General features: G+C 39.2%; 1 protein-coding gene across 1 annotated transcript in view; it reads left to right on the top strand.

Moving 5' to 3' along the window:
* The first annotated feature begins 2,144 nt into the window (after nt 1–2,144).
* Nucleotides 2,145–26,308, top strand: part of LOC113059985 (protein capicua homolog) — a 37,388-nt gene continuing 13,224 nt past the window's right edge. Inside the window, 4 exon segments of the mRNA XM_026228728.1 lie at nt 2,145–2,371; nt 8,733–12,557; nt 25,083–25,232; nt 25,467–25,623. Of these exon segments, the coding sequence (XP_026084513.1) occupies nt 8,834–12,557; nt 25,083–25,232; nt 25,467–25,623 (4,031 nt within the window). The 5' untranslated portion in view covers nt 2,145–2,371; nt 8,733–8,833.

Below are 26,308 nucleotides of genomic sequence, written 5' to 3'. Positions count from 1 at the left end.
TGCAGTTAATATTGCTAAATAAAATATTGAAATATTAAGTTTAATTTTAGAGCTATATGAATGTCATATTAAGCTAGACAATTATTTTGCAGCTTCTATTATGATTGTATGAGGGGCCACTGCACATATCTGTAATTTTTTTGTCTATAAAGACCAGAAAAGATTTTTTTCTCTCTCACTTTATAGCATCTCCTTTCTTAAGTGTCTGTGAAGGTGAAAGTAGCAAACATAGAGAGACGATATGCACAAAGATATAACTCATATTCATATGGACCGTTTTATGTGAATGTTTAACTTTTTTTTTTTTTAATCCACTACCAATTTCATCGGTAGGCATCAGGTCTGTCTACTTGTTAAAATCAGTGTTCTTTATGAGCACTGACTTGAGTAACACTTCTTCAATAGACCAGTTGTGGGATTCAGATGAAACCTGTTGTTATATTTCTGTCTCTGGTTCATCTCATCATCCCTGTCATGTTTTGTTCTGTCACATTCTCCGTCTGTCATCTCCCTTTTGCTTCTTTTATCACTTCAGTAGTTGTCTGCATTTCAGTGAACTAGAGGAGGGAATGCAGTTCCCTGTGCACAGTGGGAGGGTAGGGAAGAGGGATAGATGTGTGATGGCTGATTGACACAGCTTTGCAGAACCAAAAGAAAGGGGTCGTCATCATGGAGGGGGTCAGGTCAAAGGGCAGGGCTCTGGGGAGAAAAAGTGCTAATAAGGCGGTATGACCCTTTAAGATAGTACTTGAATGCTACAAAAAACGTGCTTTATTTAAAATTCTCTATTTTTGTCTTGATCAGTGAAAAGTGCACAAAAAAGTTCACCTTATTCTTAGTGTTCTGAATCCCCTAAAGCCACCACACAGTGGCGCGTGCACATATCTTTATAGTTTTTAAAGTTTCGTGTTGTATCAATTTCTAACCGACAGAGGTCGCTGCACATTGAGGATGGCGCTTGAGAGTACTTGATTCTGTCTACAACAGCGATTATGTAACGACGTCTTTGCTTCTTGAAGAAATTCACAACGAACATTCATTCGATAATGCGTCAGTATGCCTGAATTTGGATTCCTATGCTCGGATGGACTACGTTTTGAAAAAAAAAAATAACTTTCAAAACAGTATTTGTTTTTAAACTAAATTTTCAAGTACACTGCTTGTTTTTCTAGCGTGTTTTTCCACTATGTCTTCTATCGCTCTCAGGTCACTAGTATGTTGTCCTACTACGCATCAAGCACGGGGTTAGCCGAGTACGTCAGGCCACGCCCCTTCCATCCAGCTGGTGGCAACATGCTTGATGACTTCATCGCTGAGTTTGATCATTGGCTTGTCGACGCAGCGCCTCTGGCCAATCACACAACGGAATGATGACGTCACCTCCAAAATCCTGCAAGGCTTTTATGGATGGGGCGGGGCACAACGGGCACATACGTTAGAGACAGCGGATCGCGGTGCAGCGATTGGCTCGCGCACACGAGGTGAGGGGCTGTTGCTGAGAGAACAGCGAGGCAGAGTAGAGTAGAGAAAAAATAAGAGCGAGAGCGACAACAGTCCCATCTCGTATTCACAAGCACAGCAGTGAGAAAGTGAAATGGTTAGTCAGGGACCCGCACAAGAGTGGCTTTATTGTGATTAACCGAATCCGTTTAGTGAATTTACCTTTATTTTTAATCTTCATAACTTAATAGAATAACAAACTAAATTTGTCTATATCTAGTATAGCAGATAGCATTAAAACTGACACTTATGAGTTTTTCTTTTTAGTTTACAAACATCTCTTTCAAAACGTGATTTTAGGATGAAGTGTTGCGCTGTCGTTTGTGGTAAACACGCACCTTTTTTAGGGAGCGAGAACTCGTATCGCGTTATTGGCCAGCGCTTCTTGAACACTTCCCTAGTGCCCGCCCACACCCTGTTCCTATGGTTCCCAGCGCTCTCATTGGATACTGTAACTTTTGGAGTGCGCGCCGGCTCAAGTATAGTTGGTATCTACCTTCATTCCGATTGGCCCAAAGCGCCTGTCAATCAAATGTAATAAACCACTGAGAAACGCCTCCAAGTTTGTGCGGTCTCATCCATAGGTTACTGTATCTGTCAGCGCGCTCTGATTGGCCAGGCGGGCCAGCTGTTAGTGGTTCATTCACCATTTTGTGACTGTAGTGGAAGAGGGATTCATATAGTTTTTAATCCCTGTCTTAGTTGCTGTTGGGAGGGGGTCGAAGATGTTTTACGGAGGACCGATATAAAGTACAATTCCCGACAGAGACATGGATGGACGTTGCTTGCCACTTCAGACGACACGACAGAGCCCATCTGCAATTTGCACCGTAAATTAATCGGTTATCTTCTAAGTATTTCTGCTGTTTTGGTAAGTAGTTTATCACCCAAACGAATCCACCGCTTATATTAGTGACAACCCATATTTTAGACACGAGTGTTGTGTGTAAAAGACAAACGGAGAACAAACAAGCTCACAAATATATCAAGGAAGGACCTAGAGCACGAAGAAGGAAGGGGGTGGGGATGCAGAGACAAACTTTGTCAAATGTTTTAAACACAGCGTTCAAATCAAGCTTTTGAGTAATTTAATAAGTTATCCCTTTCCGAATTGTTTTGAGTGAATGGCATGAGTTTGATCTACTTGAACAGAGCAGACTGGCGCTCGTGCATTGGCAGGATTACGCTCGAGGAAGGAATGCACTACCTACAGTAAGCGAGTAATAACGTCATGTAAAAACAACCAAATTAATACTTTATTTGGTAACCAACACTATTACTTGGACTTACTGCACGCGTTGTCATCAGCTCTCTGCTAGGACGGCTCATAAAGGTGGATCATTTGCAACTTTTGCTGCATGTACGTCCTTATTGACATGAACAACCTTTGCGTAGTGTTTTTGCGCGTCAGTGCGAGTGTGTTCGAGGACGTTTCAAAGCTTTCTTTTACTCTCTTACACGGCATTTGCTTGTCTAATTTAGCTGTTGCTAGTCCTTGGCATAGTACTATTCCCGTGACATTGCGAAGCGCTGCGAGTACTACTACCGTTACTACCAGCGGCTTCCGTGCGCATTCTGACGGTAACGCTTGCCGTTGTTGTGCATTATTTCAGCGGCTCACCTCATAGTCCGATACATGTCCGAATACGTCCTTATAGAAGTATAAAAAAGCCTTTCAACCGTGCAGCAGGTTTATAATCCGTTAATATCGTAATTAATATTTTTAAAGTATCGTTCAATGCTAACGGGCCTTAGTTGAATATATCCGTGTTGACACAAGTGGGTTTTTCATGTTACACACTCTTGAGATTTTGTCATGTTCAGAGATGCACGTAAATATGATGCAGTCTACTGTTAAAACGATTGTCTCTATAATGATGGTTCAGTTTGTCTGCATTAACATCTGTCAATTCATTTTTTTTTTTTATCAGGTCATATGTGTGCCACTTTGCATGCTTTTAGTAATGGTAGGTGTTTGCCACTGCTTTGGGTCATGTAGGATAAATGAGTGATAGTCTTCCACGTCTGACTGATGATGGTGGAGTGTTGATAGGATGTTGTTTTGGGCAGCCTTTCGTCTACGTCACTCACTACATGTACTGCTTCAGCATCCATACACCTCGTCTGGAAAGCGCTTTATAGGTATTGGCAATGTTTAGCTACTGATTTCCAAGCATTTTAACTCTTTCGCAGAGATTTTTTTAATGGTAAACTGCACTGCTAATTTTTTCCAAGAGCGTGGCATGTGTCCCCGATGCCCCTTGTTGTGCGCTCATCTCTTGAGTTTCTCCATATTTTTGCAGTTTCACGTGAAAGACTGTAACACCCCCTTGGTGACCCACTTTAAAGTCCAAATAAAGCAGGTAATACAGTTGGAAAAGGTCGGCATTGGGAAGGAAGGAAGTCATAACACCCATGCATGGCCCTGAGCTGCACGACACTGCACTGCTGCAGCCCTGCACCCTTCTGTATGCCTCAGAATGCACATTTGCAGAACAATCTGTGAATGTGCACAAAATCAGTGTTGATACGCAATGTGTTGTGTGGAGTGGGCAGATCGTTGACTTGAAAATAGCACACATTGTGGTGTATGACACTGCTGTGGGTTGTTTTTGCTGTTGTGGTTATTTGATAATCTGCTTTCTTTTTTTTTTTGCATGTATATTTTGCTTCGTAACACTGCGGTGGAGCGATGCACTGTAAGACTTATTCTCCAATTATATCCGAGTAGTCTGACAGGCTGGCATACTGGCATCACAACTGCGTGTGAGTCTGTGTCCCCCTTTTCTGTTACCCTGTCACACATCAGTCTGAATATATAAGATAGGTGCTTCATTGACCCCTAAGGGGAAACAGTATGTAGATGTATGGTTGTGTTTTGATTTGAGCAAAGTCTTTGACACAAACAGTTGCTTCATTGACAACTGGTTCACTGTCAGCAGTGTGTGTGTGTGTGTGTGTGTGAGTGTGTGATCTTGCATGTTTGTGCTTGGCATTGTTGCGTGACGCACATATTCTAGGCTTTACATTTAAAAAGAAAAATAGATCATTGTGTAATATTGCTCTTAATCACTGTGGTTAAACACTCACTATTACATTTATAATATCACCTTTTAAACTGAAATATGTTCTGGCTCATTTGATTCACCTTAATAAATGTAGCTAGCCTGTGTGCATAGTGACTATAAGTGAAAAGGAAAAGCAAATGGATTTGTTGAGCCTTATAAACAGGACATTTTTATTATTAATTCTGAAATAAATCATGTGAGTTTTTAGGATTCAGGTAGTTGTTAAGGGACAGCTGAAGGTATCTTGTCCATATATCAGTTAAGTCAAGGGTGTATGTGTTTCTATAGTTTTGAAGTGGACTAAGGTTGTAATGAACAGCAGTTGCTGGCGTGAGGACGAGGATGGCAGGTTTTACAACGGTGTTCACATAGACTCGTATAGCAACAGCAACGGTTCAGCTGAAAACCCTCCACTCGGAGTGCGCTCGGATTGGACTTCTGTCATATGGCTGACGTCAGAGTTTTCCTTGCTTTAGTTAGACCTTTGATACTGGCATCTTCCTAATATTCCAGATGCTGAGGCTTTCGTTCGACCAGCTGTAGTCACATACATCCGAGTCAGAGCTGGCACAGTCACGGGAAGTGGACCTAGGATTAGCTGAAAGTGCATGTGTGCGTGGAGTTCTGCACGTCTGTTGTTGCACAAAATACATATCTGAATGTCTTATATAGTTTATCGTTTGTTATATAATTATTTTACAAATATGTTCATCTTATAAATTACATGTAGATGCATATCACAGATTGCTGTGGTTACATGTTTTTTTTTTTTAAAAAAATTCTGTTGTGATTCCTGTATTATTTAATCTAGAATTCATATTTGAAAGAATCCTTTTTTGGGAACTTATTAACTACTATTCCACTAGTCTGTATTTATATAGATATAGATATGGTGTTATAACTTTTTTGAAGGCTGATTAATATCAGCGTAATAAAATAGATTACAACATTTACACTAACTTGTGGTATTGCAGTATTAGTGCTAGTTCTAATATCAGTCGCAACTTGGCAAGTCGTCCAGAATGTTGATTTAATCTAGTTAATGCCGATTTTAAAAGCAAAATTCTTCCATGTGAAAAACCAAAGGAGGCCTGAGATGATAGTGATTTAATTATCAAATTAAATTTCCTGGTTATCATCAACGGTTCAAAACCAGGAGAAGTAAATCTTCAGCTAGATAGTGGTTTTGTGGAAGTAAAAGGGTCACATGTTTTCTAGATTAGGTTGTGCAGTTTGCCAGTGTTTTCAGTTTCCTGAGCAGGAACTTCTAGGAGTTACAGGGATCTTTGCATTTATGCAAACGTAGCAACACTTTTTAAAAACATGCTTAAGCTTCACAGCTTAGAGTTTATATATGAAGATGGTATATTTCATATTGCTGTGATACATTTTCAGAGCATGGCATAATTTGTTGAATTCTGTCAGCCATGAACAAGAAGTTGAAAAATCATTTGCAGTACTAAATTAAATACAAACTTGAGGGTCATATTGGCTCTACATCAGTTAAGAAACAACTACGCTTATCATATATTAATAGACTAAGGACAAGGAAGACACAACATGGTCAGGATTTATTGTGTAAAAGATTATGATGCACTTACAATCATATTATAGCTTTATTGCTTAGTATATTGCAGTTATGCTTTCTCTTTTTAGATCAATATTTATTAACATGAATGTTATGTATCCCCTCATTTATTTACAGACTTTATTGTGTGTTTGCTTTGTTGTTTTTCCCTCTTTCATTAAATTTAATTGGTATGCTGGCTGACTCTTAACTGATTATAAATCTCTAGAATAATGTTAGCAAATGACACAACCATATGATACACCATGATTTGTATGTTATATAATTTATTGTGAAAATAGTGAATGGCATCTTCTTCTTTTTGAAGATCGATCATGTAGTATATGAGTCATCGGTTCTTTACGACATAGGCCTAATTATTTATTTTAAATGTTCTTAGTGTGTGTGGCCCTTGGGTATTTTTGCCATTATTTATTTAAAATGATATGTTTTCTGACCTCCCTGACAAAAAAAGACACTCACACGTTCTTTATGGTTTTAACATTGCCAAGGCTTTCTGAATCCCCATCAGAGGGAATACAATGGAAAAACATGATATTTAAAAAAACAACTTATGCTGAGGTCGGAAAAAAGTTGATAAAAGTGGAATTTACTCTGGATTTTGGCCTGATTGTTTGACTGTTGGTAACTACTCGTATATTTTGTTTTGATACGTGCATCTAAGTCATTAAAATTGTTTCGCAATTACTACAATAACCATTTCAAAAACCTTCTCACAAACATATCTTCTGAAATTTCAGAGACTGGTTGCTTATAATGTGATACAAAGATCCTGAATTTTGAGTTAAGCCTTATAACATTGTTTTCTGTATAATATTCCATGTAGTAACCAGGAAGGAAATCTCTCTCCATTGCAAATAAAGCGTTTAAGGTCAGTAGAAACGCTGGGTGGGGTGTCTCTTGGAATGACTCAAAGAATTCCCCAGTTCTCCTTTTAAAGCTTGCATCTCTTCACAGGAAAATCCTGTGCGTGTGTTGTTTGTGTGGGAGTGTCTGTTTGCACATTTTTTTGTGAGTGGGTGAGTGTGGAATAGTAGAGAGAGTGAAAATTGAGTGTAGAGGAATGTGATTTCACACACGTGTTTGTGTGTACTAATGAATAAGGACAGGCTGATAAAGGGGGACTGGCTTCAAATGTTTTTTATGTGTAGAGGAGTGAATGTCTGAGTATTTTTCCTGCCGAAATCTCATTCTCTGCCTGATTTTCCTCATGTTTGTGTATTGCAGCGTGACAACAGATGCTAAATATGTCTGTTTTGTGTGGATTATGTAATGTTGGTATGGGAAAAGAAGTACACGGGGGGCCCACAGAATCCCAGTCTGAGATATGCACTTCGGTGCTATGGATCCCCCTCACATAATTTTGATGTATGCAGACTTCTTATCATGAGATATAATTTTTAATAACACAAAAATAAGGAGACAATGAATTATGCAGACATTAGTTGTTGATTTATTTGGCATATCTTTACATTATAGGACACACACTACCGTGTGACCAATTATTTATCATTATCTTTATTTAGACTGTGAAAGTAAACAGATCTACTGACATCATATTGATACTTTTTTTAAATTGAAGGCACTTAAAAACAGGCATATATGCAAAAATTCAGTTATCTATCGGCATGGCAGCCAACATGAATAAGAATGCAGCTAAATCCTTAAACCTGCCATCATGTGCTGTCAAATACAGTTGTCCTGATTTTATTTTTAACGGTGGATTTATTTTCATCTAGTTTTTGAGGGTCAAAAAATTAAACATAAATGGGTGACAAGTAAGGACACATAACTTTTACATTTACTCATGATTTATTGACTATTCATTTAAAATGCAATACAGCACATATAACTGTCTTGGTTTTATTTTTTTTATTTTTTTTTTACTTTTGCTACGTTTGTGTGCCAGCTAAAACATGTCACTCTGATAGACTAGATTTTCTACAAATATTTTGCCTTGAATAGAATTCTTTAACCTTAACTTTTAAAAATGCTATGACACTAAACTTTAACACAAAATAAAATATTATCTACTTTTTAAAGGTTTTCATATGACATGGGAATTTACAGCACAGGTTCGGGGCTGGGGGAAAAAAAGCAAAATATCTAGAGGAATATCTTTTCTGCACACCATTTGACTTTCAGTGTGTATTTCAAGCATTATAAAAGCAGTTTAACTGTACCTGAATACAATTTGACCATCCAGCCTTGTTTTCAGAAAGTACTTGGTGTACTGGAGAAGGTTTCCTCGTTTTAAATATATATATATTTTTTTTTTAATGTGTTGTTGCATGAGAAACTTGCATGTTATTCATAAGCACACTCATGGTCTGCTGTTTTGCGGTAGCCTTTACTCTGTATTTGAATAACGTTGATATCTAATCATCTACCTAAATATAAACATTAGATGTTGTTGTTTTTGTTGTTGTTGTTGTTGTTGTTGTTTGTACACAGCACTACTGTTACTGTTTGGACACATTCATACACGGAGCAGTATCTTCCCAGTTACTCTATATTGACAACAAGGAAATGTCTATTTATCTGTTTCTCCTTCACCTTTTTCCTTCTTGTTCCAGGGTGTTGTGAGAAAAAAGAAAAAGAGACCTCAAAAGAGATAATTAATCGAGAAAAGAAGGAAGAAAAAGGTGAGAAAGAAAAAGTTGCCAAACTAAAAAAGATGAGGCCACCAAAGAAACAGAGAAGACGCTCTCCTTTATCGACAAGAGCAAAAGGAGCAAGAAAACGAGTGGGCAAGCTTGAAGAACATTCACAGACAACACCGCCTTGTCCTTCACACCAGAAAAACACTCCATCCAAAGAGGATAGCTCTCAGGACAAGCATATCAAGAGTAGCAACTTCCTAAACAGTGAAGGGTTAAAAGAGCAAATAACAGAAAGGACAGTGGAAACATCAAAATCTGAAGGGAATGAAGAAATAGTGAATAAGGCAAAAACTCCCAAGAACGTTAATACGAACAGTTTAACAGATAATACAGACTCAATCAAGATTGCCAAAAATTCACATAGTAATAGCACAGAAATCTGTAACAGAAACACACAAAACTTTACTAGCACAAACAGTAAAGGTATCAACCAACATGCAAACAGCACTGCTAGCAATACACAAAACACAAATGCTGCAGCAAACAGTTTAAATAAAAATAACTCTTTGAGTGCCAGCCACACTTCCACCACACCTTCCAGTCGAAAAACAGCCACTTTCAAAGCTAGGGTGCCCAAGAAGAAATACATGTATGAACATCAAGCTTTCAGTACTTTTCCCATCAGTTCAACCCCTGTAGCTCAACTCACTATTCATAGCAACCATCTAAGTTCTCCACACAACTCCATTTCTCAGACCACTACTCCTGTGGTCAGAAATGATTTAGTTATAGCAGATATTTCTGAAATGGGGAAAATAGCAAGCACAGAAACTCTTAAAGGAGACAGAATTAAGGGTGATATGTTGAAAAGTGAGGTGCCTTCTGAAGGAGAAAAGGTGGTCCAAATTATGGAAGTAGATGGATATGGGGAGCAAGCTCCGAATTCTGTGCGCTCATCATCCACAGACACAGCCAGTGAACACTCTGTGGATCTGGAGGTAGTTGAGCCCTCTTGTGTGCAGCTAAATTCAGGGAACCATGTAAGAGCGCCAAGAAGATTCAACCTCTCCAACAGTTCAACCCTGTCTGTCTTCTTGACCCCCAATCACATACAAACTGAGCAGGTAGGGTCTGCAACAATAGCAGAAGCACTAGCTAAAGGACTAAAAAACCAAAGGGTGCTAGCACGTAGACGGCCAAGAACTAATTTAAAGAAAGATGAGAAGTTGATCAAGGAATATATTTTTTTCTGTGGTGTGGTGCGTGGGTCCAGTAGAGAGCAGCTGAACGTAGAGTTGCAGATTAATGGGGAGGGGACACTGCTCTCATATCCTTTTCATACATTAGTAAGTCGCCCACACCAACCCATTGACCTCATTTTAGACGCCCCACCCCCAGGAAGTGAACCTGTGGAGATTGGGACGCGTGTTTGTGTGCCTTATGGAGGAGATAAAGGTAGAGAGTTGTACAGAGAAGGTGTGGTTGCTCAGGTAGACTCTCATTTAGCTTGCCCCTACATGGTGCTTTTGCAAGAGGATTTGGAGCAGGAGAAAGAAAGGTGCAGCAGTGAGGAGGTGCAACAGACATCAAGTACAAAGAATGTATGGGTTACCCACCAGAACTTGCGCCTCCTTGTTCCACCATGGGATGGGGTTATGAGAGAGAAAGAACAGGAGGAAAGAGAGCACAGGGAGGAGATAGAAGTGGAGAGAGAGCTTTGTCAGTTAAGTGAGGGAATGGATTTGGTAAGTGCAGCCCCTCCCAGGGAGAACTGCAGATTCCCTTCTCCAGACACAGGGGTTCATCATTATGGAAGCACACATCTTTCATCTTCCACTTCACCAGCAGTTGTTATGGTAGCAAACAGTATGTTTAGTTTAGCAACTAGGAAGAACGATGATGTAACTGGGAATAGGGAAAGAATTAGAGAAAGAGAACACGAGCGAAAGCAACTGAAGACTCCAGAGGTGGACATGGAGGTTTTGCAGCTGAACATGGCACCTCTCAGAGATGGTGGAGGGCCCATAGTCTCAGGGGGACCAAAAGCAAGTATGCCTAATCAGCACAGACAAATTCTTTCCAAACCACCTGGGTATCGAAGTCCCATTACAGTGGTGCGAGGCATCTCTGGGACTTCTTTAGGAAGTCCACAGCCCAGCCCTTCACCTGCAGTTTTAGGGTCTGATGGGGGGACCTCTCACCCCATACCACCCTCTGTACCTCCTTCCCCCAGTTCCAGGGGTTCTTTGACACCTCTAGAAAAGACTCCTACACCTTCACAGACCTCCACCCCAATTCCAGGGAGTTCTGCTTCTTCTTCTGCTTCCTCCTCAAGATCAAGGACACCATTGTCAGCTGCCCAACAGAAATTCAAGAAAGGCGATGTGGTTTGTACCCCTAATGGAATCCGTAAGAAGTTCAATGGGAAGCAGTGGCGCCGGTTGTGCTCTAGAGATGGCTGCATGAAAGAGTCCCAGCGTCGTGGCTACTGTTCTCGTCACCTCTCCATGCGCACCAAAGAAATGGAGGGAGCAGTGGGAGAGAGGGGGAGTGGAGGAGGTGGAGAGAGTAGCTCAGGTACTGTGACCCCTTCAGATCTGCGGGGTCGTGCTAGCAGTGAATTTGATTGGGATGAGACTTCTCGTGACAGTAGTGAGACAAGCAGCCGAGGTACTGACTCTCGTCCACGTCTTGGCTTGCCATTACTGCTTCCTCAAGATTTCTCTCGTTTTGACTTTGATGAATGTGAAGCTGCAACTATGCTGGTATCCCTGGGCTCAAGGTCTGTAACACCCTCGTTCTCACCGATTTCAAATCAGTCCCCATTCTCACCTACACCATCCCCATCAGCTTCACCACTTTTTGGCTTTCACCCTGCAAATTTCAGTCCTGTTACTGCTTCCCCAGTTTTGCCTCCTCGTCGCCACAAAAACCCTAGTGGTACCAACAGTGGTGTCCTAAAACATGGAACAGGAGGCACAGAGAGAGAGAAAGACAGACACTTGTCTAGTGTTGTGCCATCCTTCCACACTAATCTAACCTTCACGGTACCTATGAGTCCAGGCAAACGCAGGACTGATGCGCCACCTCCTCCAGCTCCTCTGTCGCAGGAATATGGCAAACCTGATCAGGAACAAAGCTGTCGGGACTCTTCTCTTGTAACAAATCTCTGTATTATCTCTACTCAGACCACTGCTGTCACACACCCCCAAAGACTGACTTCAACTACTGTCTCTTCCTCACCCACTTCTCCCCTATGCTTAGAATCAGGTTCACAATGTACAGTTTCCCAGCAGCCTTTGAGAGACTCTCCAGTAATAGTGAGAAATCCTGAGGTTCCTTTAATAAAGTTTACAGAACTGCCACTGACTAGAGTTGCAGAGGTGGACAGGACCAGTTCCACAGAAAACATCCAAACTGGTCTACATTCAGAAACAGGACTACATGTTCCTGTTCCAATTAACGCTGCTTCCACTAATGGATCTGTCTTACTGCAGAATGCCACCTCAACTCTTGTTCTAGTGTCTACTACCTCTTCCTTTCCAAACCCAACCCCTGCAGGTCTACCTTCACAATCCAGCGCCACCTTAGCCTGCATATCAGTGCCTAGCCCTGTCCCAAGGCCTGGTCTCAATGGTGCGGGTGATGGAGGGGGCCAAGATAAGAGTGGTCAAGTGACATTGCAGCAGCCGGTTCCTTGTCACCCTGCTCCTACTGCCCTGCTGCCTCTCATACTTCCCACTGAGACCTTGCATCCTGTGCCATGCAAAGAAATCATCATGGGGCGACCTGGAACTGGTAAGAGAATTCTATATTTACATTTAATGCTAATACCAATGTTTAAGTAGTGATTCCCTGGACAGTTGTTGATGATTCCCTGGACAGTTGGTATACTGCTTACATTACAAAAAAAGAAGATGCCATGTTAGACTAATTCAATGAAAATTTAAAAATAGAAACAATTTAGAGAATAAGGATGCCCATAATTTGTAAATTTTGTCTATGCACACAATATGGCAAAACAGATTAAATATAATTTTTAAAATGTGTTTTGAAAGACTGTACCACAAATATCATTTTTGGATCATTAAAGAAATGTAGAAAAGTTATCAGTTTAATTATTTTTTTTCAATGGCAAAGAGGCATTGCTCTTTCTTGAAGTTATGTAACTGTAAAGTAACAAAACTATTCTATTTATTAATTATTTTATTGAAGTCAAATAAAGGGAGAGTTCACGTAAAAAATTAAATTCTTACATAATTTGCTCAGCCTCATATTGTTGCAAACCTGTTCGACTTTCCATCTTCTGTGGAACATGAAATATATTTTTAGAAATGTCTCAGTGTTTTTAAAATATCCTGTTTTGTGTTCCTCAAAAGAAAGTCATGAGCCCCTGATCGCTGATCCCTTAAAATTGCCAGAGTGTCTTCTGTGTTAACGCAAACCGATCCCAGAAATGATCTCAGGATAGAGACCTAGTAACATTGCCTGGATCAGTCCTGGAACGAGCCCTGTGTGAACAAAAGAACAATGGCGTAAAGGATGTGTCGTAGTGATGATGCACGTAATCATGCAACTATTTTAACGGGTGTTTTGAAAGCAGATCAACGTTCACAACGAAAAATATGTGCAAACTGGAATGAAGCAGAGATCAGGGAGCTCCTCAATATCCGCACTGAAGTTGATATCATTCGCAAGTTGAATTAAACTGTAAGCGTGTGTACTAATGTCATGTCTTTATGGGATGTGTATGAGTGCATGCACAGATTCTGGCAAAATCACTGGCAGTGTGAATGAACCAAAATCTAACCATCCCGGGACAAATCACGGTACGCATTTTCCATGTTTTTTTCCAGAATCTGTGAAATCTATACAGATTTGTATTGATAAGAGGGCCAGTAAAATAATTGTATTTTTTGGTGAACTATCCCTTTAAGCTCTTAAAAACCAAAACCAAGAATTTATCAATACTGTGTTATAAGATTAATGTAATGTTAAGTGTGACAAAAATATTACATTGAGCACTGAAAACACATTCACAATCCATAATTCTGACATTCTAAAACACTGTAAGACATTCTTTCTCATTCCATTCAGTTTAAAACATGGCTGTCTGGAATACTTTTAGATGTCGTTACTGATCACATTTTGCTTAATGTTTTGGATGATGACCAAACTGTATGATTGATTGTTGTCACAGGCAACCGCTTTCCTACATAACTGTGCTAGTTTCTTGGTTCGATCTGCAAACTCTTATACATGAAAATATTTTCAGCTCTGTCATTTATTTTATTGATTTATAAATTTTTACGATGACTGGCTGACTGTACTTTATTTCTTAACATATATTTATTCATATTTATTCCTTTATACTTTTATAATCCTATGTTCCTTAACATACATTTATATATTTTCATTAGTGTTGAAATATTGGTTTCATTGATTCATGTTTAAAAACTCAGGTTCAACAAAAAACCATATATATATGTTTTTTTTTTTTTTTTTCATTTCTAATGTGAGATTGGATTGGAAATTAGTTTGAGAGAGCCCTGTGGTGACAAAACAGTATCTAGTTGTCCTGGCAGTACTGATTTTCTTAATTACACATGTAATCAAAATAATTATCTTTGTGATGATTATATTTCTAAACTAAAAAAAAATACAGTTAACATTTATTTTGTTTTATTATGATTTATTTTTAAAAAATGATACATGATAAATATGGTCGAAATATGGTTTAAAAAGATGGTCCTGCTTTGGTTTTTCAGAAATGTTCACATTATTTTATAGTATTTTTCACCAACCACATTTTAACACAATGCTCAGTTTTTGCTGATGAAAAACATGCTCTTCCCATCACCATTCCTCACATGGTGTCATTTTTGGGCGATGTTTGCAACACATTTATGGCTTCAAAAGCTGGCTTAATAGCTCTGTCTTGGTATCATTTCACCACAAAATCTTTTCACACATAGTACTGGGCATATATATATATATACTTTTACATACAGGCCAGTGTTATGCTGAGATGCTAAAATGTATCTTTTAGCTACAGAATTAGCTGTTCGTAATTGTTGGCCTCTCTGTGGCTTTTACCAGAAGTGCTCTTGTGTGTGCTAAGAATTTGGAAGTACTGTCTTTTCTAGAGAGTTTTTGGATAGTTTGATGTAACTTCCTGATAATTTAACCAACTGTACCCATTGGGAAATTAGGACACTTGTATTTACCCTTTGCATAAATTATGCATTTTAGCTTATTTTTAGCTTAATTATTAATTTTAGCTCTGACTTGTGCTCTTTAGTCTTTATTTTCACAGCTGTATTTCAGATTCTCAAATTGTATAATTTTTTTTATTTTATATCTTTTTTTCCAGAAGTTATTTCAGTGATTCACATTTAAGGACCAAGGCAGTTTTGACCTTATTAGGGCCAGTGTTTTGTGAACACATATGCAACACAAAGACTAAATTATTGTCACTACTGAGTTGTATAAATGTGCACGCACACAAGATGAAGAGTCACAGTCTTTAATAATCCACACAGTAAATTCCAACAATCCAAATACAGAGCAACAATCCAAACAAAACCTTCCTATAGGCAAAACCAGACAACTGAACCAACACAGAATTGAACTAAGTTTGCACGATAATGAGACACACCTTAACATAATCAAATGAATAACCTTGACAACCAACTCAAAGGGAAATGGAAAACTAAGGCATACTGTGACATGTATATTTTAAATTTAATGGTACATCAAAAGTAGAGTTTCTCAGTGCTTGTAAATTGTAGAATCACAGAATTTATATATGGAGAATTACATTTCTTCATATTTCAGTAAATTTAGAATTGAATAAAAGAAAATGTTATGCTTTAAAAATATTTTATATCTAGATTAATATAGCTAATAATTGCCTCTTAAAATGTCTTTACTTTCAGAAATGAAAGCTTTGTCATTAAAAGCAGTGGCATTCTTTCTCTCAGATCTCTCAGGTTTTGCAGTATGGTTGTAATCATCAGCTGCTGTGATAGTGGGTCGATTAGATGTTGTGCTGGTCGTAGCACTTGCAGTCCTGATTTTAGCACAATATTCAAAACATTACATGTTCCCCTGAAAATGTGAAAGTGAAGCAAAGTGACAAAAGACTGAATTGAGACAGCCAAAGACTGAACTGATGCATTATGAATTAGTTACATATGTTCAGATGCGTGTGGTAAGGAATGAGAGAATGTCATTCATACAGACATTACAGTTGATTTAGGGGGACGTTTAGTGTGTGGATTGTATATTAGTGTAATAAAAAAAAAAAAGTCTTCATAGTGTGTATTTGCATATATGTTTTATGTGTGGTGTTTGTGATTTAGCTGTAATGAAGGGGAGTGTGTGTTGTGAAATGACAAGAGGGCCTTTGTAAAAATTCAGGCCTGATCTCGTAGGCCTGCCTTGACACGCAAGCTTGTGAGAAGGACATTAATGTAGAGAGACAGACACACACACACACACACACACACACACAGTCTGTGTAACAAATTAGCAGACCGGCTGAAAAGATTAAAAATCCATACATTTATAGAATTTGCCCAGACGTTTATTTGCTTTTGTTGTTCTAATGGAATTTTGTATTGCTGTTCAGTTTTGATAGCAAACTACTGTATGTGGTTCACCTATAATTATAAGCATTATAGGAGACCAATACCCTGAAATATAATTATTGAAAAGTACATTGTAAATACTGGTCTAAAATTATAGCACTTTATTTTACAGTTCTGTTCCTCATGTACATACTATGTACTTGTTATAGTAATTGCAAAACCTATATAATAACTAGGTACTAACCCTGAGCCTTCCCCTAAAACTAACTCTACCCCATGTAGTTACCTTGTATTACTTTCTTAGATAAAACACACTGTAAGTACATTGTAAGTACACGTTCTGTAAAATAAAGTGCAACCAAAATTATTATCCTAACTATTAAATCGTTCAATATTGTACTTTGATGACTGAGGAAATGCAACATACAACAAACTTGTTTTTCCGGTTTTTTTTTTTTTTTTTTTTTTTTTACAAGTGTGCTTATAAAAAGAAACTTATAAATATATATTTTTTTTTAATTATTTTCCTTCAGCTGATCAGCACAGATAAATTGACATTTCACAATGCTGCTGATTTTCATGAATAGTAATCTTTCATACATAAAAAAAAGTATTACTCTGAATTTTTTTGACTAAAGACTGACATATTTATTTTCTTAGAAATTGTATTTTTGTTTTTGTTTTAGAGAAGATTTTTTTACTTTTGTTATCTGCTGTGTGTGTGTGTGTGTGTGTGCACTGGCATTCCCTACATTTTGGGGACCAAAAATTCCCACAAGTATAGTAATACCAGTAAATTTTGACTTTGTGGAGACATTTTTTGGCTCCAATGAGGAAAACAGCTTATAAATAATGTAGTGAATGAGTCAAATTTTTTTTTAAATCTAAAAGTGCAGAAGTTTTCTCTGAGGGCTGTGTTTAAGGTAAGGGGATAGAAAATACAGTTTATACAGTGTGTGTATAAACGTGTGTGTGTTTGTATTTGTACCTACTCAACTGTATTTTGGGCTAATATGTACCCAGATGTAAGCTAAATCTAAAACATCGTTTTGGGGATGATATAAATATAAATGTAATTTTCTCTCTCTTTTTTTTTTCTGTTAGGGTCAGGGATAGAATGTGTGTTTGGTTTAGGTTGTAGTATTTGTACAACTACCTGTATATAAAAATAACAGAAGTCTATAGCATGTCTCTATTTAGATAGCTTTGCTTAAACGTGTGTGTGTGTGTGTGTGTGTGTGTTTATATTGTTATTTTGGACGTGTTTACTAAGTGATGTTTAGCATTTACCCATAACTGGTTTATATATATGCACACACACACACACTCTCTCTCTCTCTCTCTCTCTCTTTAGGCAAATTTATTTCACAATTGAAATAACATTTTTCATTAGCTTAAAGGACACCTAAAATGAATTTAGACAATTGATTTTGACTGAACACAGAAAACTAGAACTGGCAGTCCGTTTTTTTTTTTTTTTTTTTTCAGATGTCCTTTACTATGGCAATCATTTCAAACATTCTCGGTTTCATTTAATCCACACCCTCTGCAAACACAGATGTACTAGTCACTAGAGCTGACACAAATACTATCAATATGCTTTGTCTTTTTCGGTTGCTATTTTTTCTCCTTCTGTTCTATAACACTGAATTTGAAAGCAGTTAAACATCAGATTTATGTTGCAAATTTTAAAAAGATAAAAGTAACCATTTGTGTCTTTTTTTATTTCTCTGCAAAATACATACAAAACCTTCCTCAAACTTCAACTCATCACTTTAATTACACGTATTGTAGGCGGTGTTTTTATTTTGGGCTGTAGTATCATTTTCTTCGTATTTGATTCAGTGTTTCCAATAGGTCTCTGCCTCAATATGAGTTCTGAGTCGCCATCTGTCATATAGTCAACTCTGCAATGCATATCACTTATGTGGTACAAAGGTGTCTCCCTTTTCATCATTGCTGTACTCATAATGCCAATTTAATTCTCTTTGTTTTTTTCCCTTTCACCCACTTATACATCAGTTTTTTCCTCTCCTATTATTCGCTTGGTCTTCCTCTCTCTGTGGTGCACTGCAGAATCTCTGTTTCTCTGATCACAGAGTGTTCCCGGGAATGCCTGCCATTCCCTTTTCGTAGGTTTCTCCACGATAACACAAACAAGTATACATTTATATAAATTATAGCATAGCTAAACAGCATGTTATACAGTATTTTTTCACTGCTAAGTTTTGTGCCTTTTTCTCATATTCTAAATTTTAAGGTTCACGCTAGTATTTGCCGAATGCTTGATTTCTATGTTAAATCTCAGGGGAGATCACACGATCTAAAAATGTTTTCTCACAAGACTCTTGCACATACATTCACATAAAAGCCCCTGTGCCTAGCTGTAATCTCTCCTTCACTCAGTTCTGTGTCTGCCAGAGCTGTGAGCGCCCACAGGTTTTTTCCACAGGGCAGTGCTGCCTCCTTGTGAGAAGACTGTGCTATTACAGGCTTTAGAGAGACGTACCTGCATAGTTTCATAACTACCCTTTTAATGTTTGGTACATTTCATGGACATGCACCTGTTCTGTTAGACTTTCCGAGCAGTGGTTCAGTTGTTGTAAGTGAGTGTTTGTGGATCAACAGATATAAATCCAACATGAAGGGTTTTTGGTTAGCCACCATTTTTCCTGTCTTTTCCCCTCCATATGTCCCTTGGGAAATAGCTGGAATGCTTGTACTGGCAGATGGCAGCAGTGATATAAATATCTTACAAAAGGGCAGTGTGTGTGCATGGTCAGTGGTCACCACAGTGGCTCGAGTAACACGACCCATAAAGCTGTTGCCATGAAAAAAGGGAGTGGGCTTTTTGAGACTGTTTTAATCGTAAAAACTATGATTGGATAGGAGGAACAGAGAGGTTTTGGAGCATGGGGCTCTTACACTGTTAACCCTTTACCCATCTCTGTATGTGAGAACTGTTGGTCACGGCTGACTTACTGCTGATTTGAGATATTTTACTGCTATTTTCATGTATTTAGATGTGTCATGTATTTTAGAACATGATGAGTGAAGTTTTATTTTGCTGTGCGTCATTCTCAGTGGAATCGGAGAGGAAGGAGTTAAAAACTTGTTTACTATAATCATAGTCTGAGCTGGAGGGTCTCGGGCTCACCTCATTGGCTGTTGCCAGGAGCTCAGTGCAAGCTCAGTGGCTGAGAGCGTGTGTAGCCCCTCCCACTGCTCTGACACTGTGTTTTATAGAGGAGAAATAGCTCTTGATAACCCATTCTTACTTCAGTTTGATTTGCATGGATTTCAGTACATCAGTTAATATGTGTTCCCACATAATCATGTTTTCTATCATGAGATTTTATTTCTTAAGTCTTTTTATAGATTTGTGTCTCTCCTCTCCTGTTGTTCGGTTACCATCTTCCCACATACGGCGAGCGAGGCCCTGTCTTCACAACTTTCACAACTCCCTCCTCCCCTCCTCTCCATAGAATGACTCTTGTTCTATTTTTATTCGCCTGTCTTGCAGTTTCCCCTTCCCACCCAGTTTCCCTCTCTTTTCTCAAACATTCCACGACCACTAATTTTATTGTGACACTATTGAGTGTCTTTCTGTTTTGTCCTGGTATATATGTAACGTGTAGGCTACTCTTCAGGCGTAAATGTAGAGTGGAATGTATTACTCAAATAATATTACGTCATAGTATTATTTGGCCACTGCGTTTGTGTGGAAAATGTTACTGCACTTATGGTTAAAGTTTCTCTGTATCGTTTCTTGCTCTCACACACAACTCTTTCTCATTGTAGCGTGACTGTTTGTGAAGGGACTGACTGATGCCGGGCACAAGGCCAGTACCCCTCTGCCTCATACAAACAAACAAGCCAGTCACTGAACTCCGCACACACACATAAACCTACACACAGGCACGCTGACATTCACAGGCGCCGTGAGCATGCCCGTGTCATGCTGCCTGAGAGTTGTAGACACAGATAATAGTGTTTTTGTCTGTGACATAATCACTATCAGCCGATTCACTGGTCAATGTCCTGTTGGCAGTAACAGTGGTCACCAAGTTCGGTCTCTGACCTGTAATACTGCACTCGACCAAAACAAATTTTGCTGTTTAGTTAGTAACATTAAAGAAATAGCAAAGATGGGGAAATCATGTTATGTGAAGAATATTTCTCCACCCTCTGTCTTTTTTAAATTTAGTTTTTATTTCTAACTGGTTTACATAATGTTTTTGATGTACAGCTGTATGGTCTCCAAGAGAACCAATGCCCAGTGACAAATCTGTGGTTTATTTCATTTTTCCCCCCAGGACATTAGGCATTATAAACCAAAACCATACTTTGGTCCTTACTTACCACTCCAGAGAAGTGGTATAACAGAGTGGTATAGGTGTTCAATTCACACAAACAAAAGCAATGCAGTACCGAATGCCAGGATTGTTGTGAATCAGCTGCAAGTATTCCCAGCTGTCCAGCAGCACAATTGCAGATGTGATATTGCTTTTATAAAACAGTTCTATAAACAATAAATGAATATCAGATAACTCACAATCTGTCAGTTTAGTTCCTTTATACAAAAGAAGCCAAAGCATCGAGCCTTGTGCGTCACCAAACACTGCTCAGACTGAACGCATGTCTGGAACAGTCTCTGGTCTGGAACTCAATGAACAGAAGTCACCAGAGTTACAGACTGTTACACTGAACATCACTCTTCAAACACAGCTCAGCCAATCAGATTCCAGGACGGGAACTAATTGTTGTGTAACGCTAACTGCAGTGTTTTAAATTGAGCGTGGAAAATGTGTGACGTGTATTGTTACCATAAAGTTTATTGTACTGGTAATGGGATCAATTTGCATTTGTTGAAAATGTTTTGACACTTTGACTGCAGATGATTTGGCTTTAGTGGGTGAGGAAGTGGACATGTTTCTTTTTTCTTTTATTAGTTACCCAAATAGTGTGTCTATAACGCAGTTTTACTGCCAAATTCAAATTCAGTGTATTTTAAATTGCGTTTTCATTTGTTTATTCACTTACATGTGGATATATAAAATATCAATTCGTTTGTTTTCAAAGTACTAAATACAATACGTGTGTGTTTTTATGGCGCCCTCTTTTTTAAATGGCCACAAATGGTATTACATTTCAACTACTGTTTTGAAGGGAGAGTCCAGATGATGTGAGGATTTATGTCACATTGCCATTGAGTCTTATGAATCTGTCCTAAAATAATGCATTCGTTATAAACCATAATAAACCAAACCCTGGAGTATGTAATACAGTGTAATAATACCGTTAAAGTAGCGTGGCAGCTCCAACGTCACAGTGGGACCAAGTATCACGAGAGCCCACGTAAAGTCATGCCCCAGATTCTGTGGCGTGTTAAATATTTATTAGCTCCCTTGTCGGCCAGTGAGACGCCGAGAGCCAAATCCGGATTTGCATATGACTGACATTCCATCGCACGCTGCCACCAATCAGCGTCTCGGATTGTCTTGCGATAGGTTGCGTAGTAGACCAATAAGAACGCGTTCGAAGAGTAAAAGGCGGGTCACGGGCTGGGCGAGGTTGACACGCTGAGAGAACGAAATAGGGCAGCCTACTATACAACAAGAGGAAGAGGGAGGGAAAGAGAAAGAAAGAACGGGTTTGCGAAGCGAGAGAGTGGAGCGGAATCGAGGAAAGAGTCGTGGCCAATTGAATGATGTTATGAAAACGACTTATTTACTACGAACACCTACGAAGCGAGCGGAGAGGAGCGCTTGATCATCCGCCGCGGATCGGAAAGTGACCCTGCTCCGGGAGAACCGCACCGGACTTTAGGGGCTATTACAATTCAGACCCGACATTTCAGCACAACAGCACTACGCCGGATCATCTCTATCCAGCTTTTCTTCTCTGTTTTGTATTGTATTTCCCCGCCGGTTGCCAGTAAAGCGGGTTAGGGCACGGCGTAATCTCTTCGTGGGTTTCTCGCTAGTTTCGCGATCGTGTCAGAGCCGAGGGCGAGGGGTTTACTGCACGATTAGCCCTTTGGAGGAGCTTCTTTGGGGCTGGGGTACGCGAGAGGGAGGGGGCGTCGACAGCAGGCATTTAAAACGAGAAGTGCCAGCAACTAAAATCCAGTTTAAGCGAAAAGTGTGTCGTTTTTAAGCTTGGACGAGATCTAAATAAACCCTCCAAAGGCACAGTGATAAAAGGCAAGCAAGACACAAACGATGCTTTCCGCTTTTAGGAACAGAGGATAAGCGTGCGGTTTTACTATCTACATGGGTTTCGTTTTCTTTGACATAATATGAGATGCTGCTAGTATTCTGGATCTGGTCAGATTTGCGTGGTTAAGTATTTATAGCAAAATATTGACATTTCAGTGTCACGAGGAATAGTTTAACATTTAGAAGTACTTGTTTCAATCACGTAATTAATTATAGATTACTTTATTCACGCAATTGCAACGACTGGCTATAGTGCTACTACAGTGTAACTAATGACTGTTGGTCTGGAGCACTGCACAGGTGTTGTCTTCTCGAAAGCAGTTGTCTTTCTCTGGCTCTTTAGCCGAGCCCCCTGGCTTTAGTAGTTTCTTCCCCTTTTTATAAAAATATATAAGAAATCTGGGTGTTTTCCGTGTGGTGCTACAGTTTTACGCCGTGACATGAGGACAGGTTCCGCTGTGGCGGTCGGGGGTGCGGATGCGAGATCAGGGGCGTTCCCGAGGGGACGGAGTTATCTGGAACTGTGCTGCTGAAACCAGGTCCGGAGCGCACACATGCAGCCCCTAAACAAAAGTGGCAGAACAGAATGAGTCCGGTTACTGCATGTGAACTGGGCAGTATGTCATTATGCGTTTGAAAATTAGACATTGAGGCTTTGTACACCGAACTGATGAATTTGGATCAGTTGTGAAACAGGATGTGGCTCTGATAACGTTCACTGACAGCCAAAGAGAATAATATTAGTGACCACGTGAAAAAGACGGATGTGTATTACATGTGGCCTTTTATTATTAAGCATCATTTTCCTGACTGATAGGTATTACATTTCGTTAATCTTTTTAATAGAAAATCGCTTCCGTTGTGTGTCGCAACCCAAAGAATAAATCGCACTCGTAACCCCGGGTGTAGTAGCACCGTGCTAACCTGCTAATCTGGCAGATTTGGGCTTCCTATTTTCACGACGATTTACTGAACAAACGTTTCCAGGATTTAGGCATTGCTTATTTCGATGCCTTGAGTGCTTTTTTATTTTTATAACCGCATTTAATACTCTTTATTGCCAAAATACTTATTAATCGTTATACTGTATATGTAAATCCCCCTGGGCTGAGGTGAGCTCAGGTCGCGGAGTGTTGCAATACTCGAGCCCGAGGAGGACCGAGAGGCCTACTTAACCCCTTCATCCCCGTAGCTAACCGTCAATGTAAACAAGCTCAGACGAGGAGGGGGCAAACAGGACCAAAAATAAACTACATCATCCAAATAAAACCAAACCCGTTTCCGCGTTTCGAGCCTCGACGGTGTGCATACTAGACAGTGTTTTTACGCTAAAATCGACATTTGTTATAATCTGTGCGTTCCTGAAGCTGGAATGGCGCTTCTGTGCGGTACCTGATAGCACGCTATCATCATTTTTGCTACATTATGATCTGGTGTCTGAGCCAATAAATCTGAGTACAGAAGGACGTGATCATGAACTAAATACCAGTGTGACTGAACGACAGCATGTCATTACAAGAACATTTGGTACCAATATGAAGAAACTCCAGTAGACGGATGCTGGCTGCATCGGTTATGGCCGCTTATTTTCATCGCTTGACTCAACATCACCTGTCTGGGAAAAGCATCATGTGGATATTTCATTTTTAATCGCAACGACTTTAATCTATACCAGATGAACGTTTGAATCAGTACCTTTATTTAAAATTACATGTTTGTGAAGTTTTTCAGTTATCAAAGAAAAAAAAAAGTATTTCAAGCCTCTTACTCAACCATGTTTTCATCGGAAAGCCCGCAGTATCTCCGCCAAGGACTCAGCATGTTTGGTCAGTCATTAATACTCGACGTGTCTGATGTTGTTTTCCCTTATAGCAGGATTTTTGCGGCTGAAATATAGTATTCACAAATCGTGTCTATGTGGTTCTAACGGCAGCATAAAATAACTGCATGAACAGGCTGTTCTTAAATCATGTTATTCTAGAAGTGATTGTTTGGCGCCAAATACTGCCTGCTTAATATCAGTCGGGAACAATTTGTTCATGCACTTACTGTTTTCATGACAGTCTGTTTTGCTTTAGTCTTTTTGTAAAATAAATCAAAATTGTGCTGCAGCAACATGACTGTATTTTTATAATAGTCAAACGTTTATGATATCTTTATTTAATAGAAAATAACTTTCATATATAATGTTACTGTTAATTATGTAAGATGTTTAGGCCTGTTATCCTTCTTCATTTTGTCTATTTAAATGTCTTTTGTAATATACTTGGTGTTTATTTTGATGTCATTGAGAGTGACACTAAAATGTGTAAATATGACCAAAATCATTAATTATTACTGAGACAACTGTGTGTCACAATTATGCAGTGGTATAATATTATTATCTACATATGCATCTAGTCATTTATGTGACTCATCATCAGGCTATCATTCGGTTGTTGATGTGTTTTATTACTTGGTATTTTTTTTAATACTGGCTGGAATCAATGCTCTTTTATTTTCTCCTGTAGTGTGGACTAATGTTGAGCCCAGATCTGTTCCAGTGTTTCCTTGGCATTCATTGGTCCCTTTCCTGGCACCCACCCAATCAGATCTGTCGGCTCAACCTGGTGAGGGCCAACAAACTGTCAGTCATCCGCAGACAGCTTCTCTGAAGAAAGGTAATTTTCTTCATACAGCCAATGTCTGTGTCCAGAATTAGCTGAAATGTGTTTGTCAACCTTTTGAGATCATAAATATTTGTAGTCAATATTTAAAAAATGTGGAAGCCTGTTTCTTGGGATAGTCCAGATGCTGTTATTTATTTGGCCTCTCTTGTCACATCTGCAGTGACTCTCAGTAACTCTAGCCTCGGTAATTTAGCCATTAATGAATAACACGTCTTTCACTTTCAGAGGCTCAGAGCGGGTCAGTGCTGAAGGAGATTATAGAGGGAGCACCTAACCCTTCCTCACGGCCCACTCCCTCCGCTGATGAACTGCCCCCAGAGAGAGAGAAGGATGCGGAGCGAGAGAGACCTGACAGTGAAACAGAGAGTGACGTGGATGATCCGTGAGTGGTCTAGTGTGTGTGTGTGTGATGTGTCATTCTGTTTGAATATGTTTTGCTGCTGGTGTTCCTGTGTGTGGAAAGAGCTGCATAATGGCACCACAAAGAAAGAGAGAACAAAAGCATTCCACTCTCTCCTGTGTCTGTGTATGAATGACAGCAGCAAACCAGAGGCACTTTACATTAATGAACTTTCATCTGAATACATGTCTCCCTTGTTTTTCCCTCGTTCTTATGAATCGCATGTAAAATTCTGCTCGCTTTTATAATCAAGTCATCTAGTACAGTTACTGCAAAATGTGCTTTACCCATTTAGATTATCACATTATCTTCACATTAAGGTGGTATTGACATTTGTGAAGCTTTCATCTCTTTAATATTATACACTAGATATTACAGAAATGTTAAAGCTCTGTGCTTTCTGTTTTGGCAGTGGGCTGCAAAGCAGTAGCTCATCGACACAGTGCATTGCAGTTTTCAGTAATTGCATTCTGCTGTGTTGTTTCACGGCACAGTGAAGGGCCCTGAGGGTTACGGGAGTGAAATCGTTGGATCTCTTCAGCCTGTTTTGGGCTGAAGTAGCTATATGGTTGTGACTGTGTAATAATGATCAGTTAACTACCATAGTGTTTGTATAATAGAAAACTCCATCTTCAAAATTATGTGCATGCAAGTAGTAATACATCAT

Source organism: Carassius auratus, chromosome 41, assembly GCF_003368295.1.
Source record: "Carassius auratus strain Wakin chromosome 41, ASM336829v1, whole genome shotgun sequence".
NCBI lineage: Eukaryota > Metazoa > Chordata > Actinopteri > Cypriniformes > Cyprinidae > Carassius > Carassius auratus.
The sequence above is the reverse complement of the archived record's forward strand: the minus strand, read 5'-3'. Positions and strand labels throughout refer to the sequence as shown.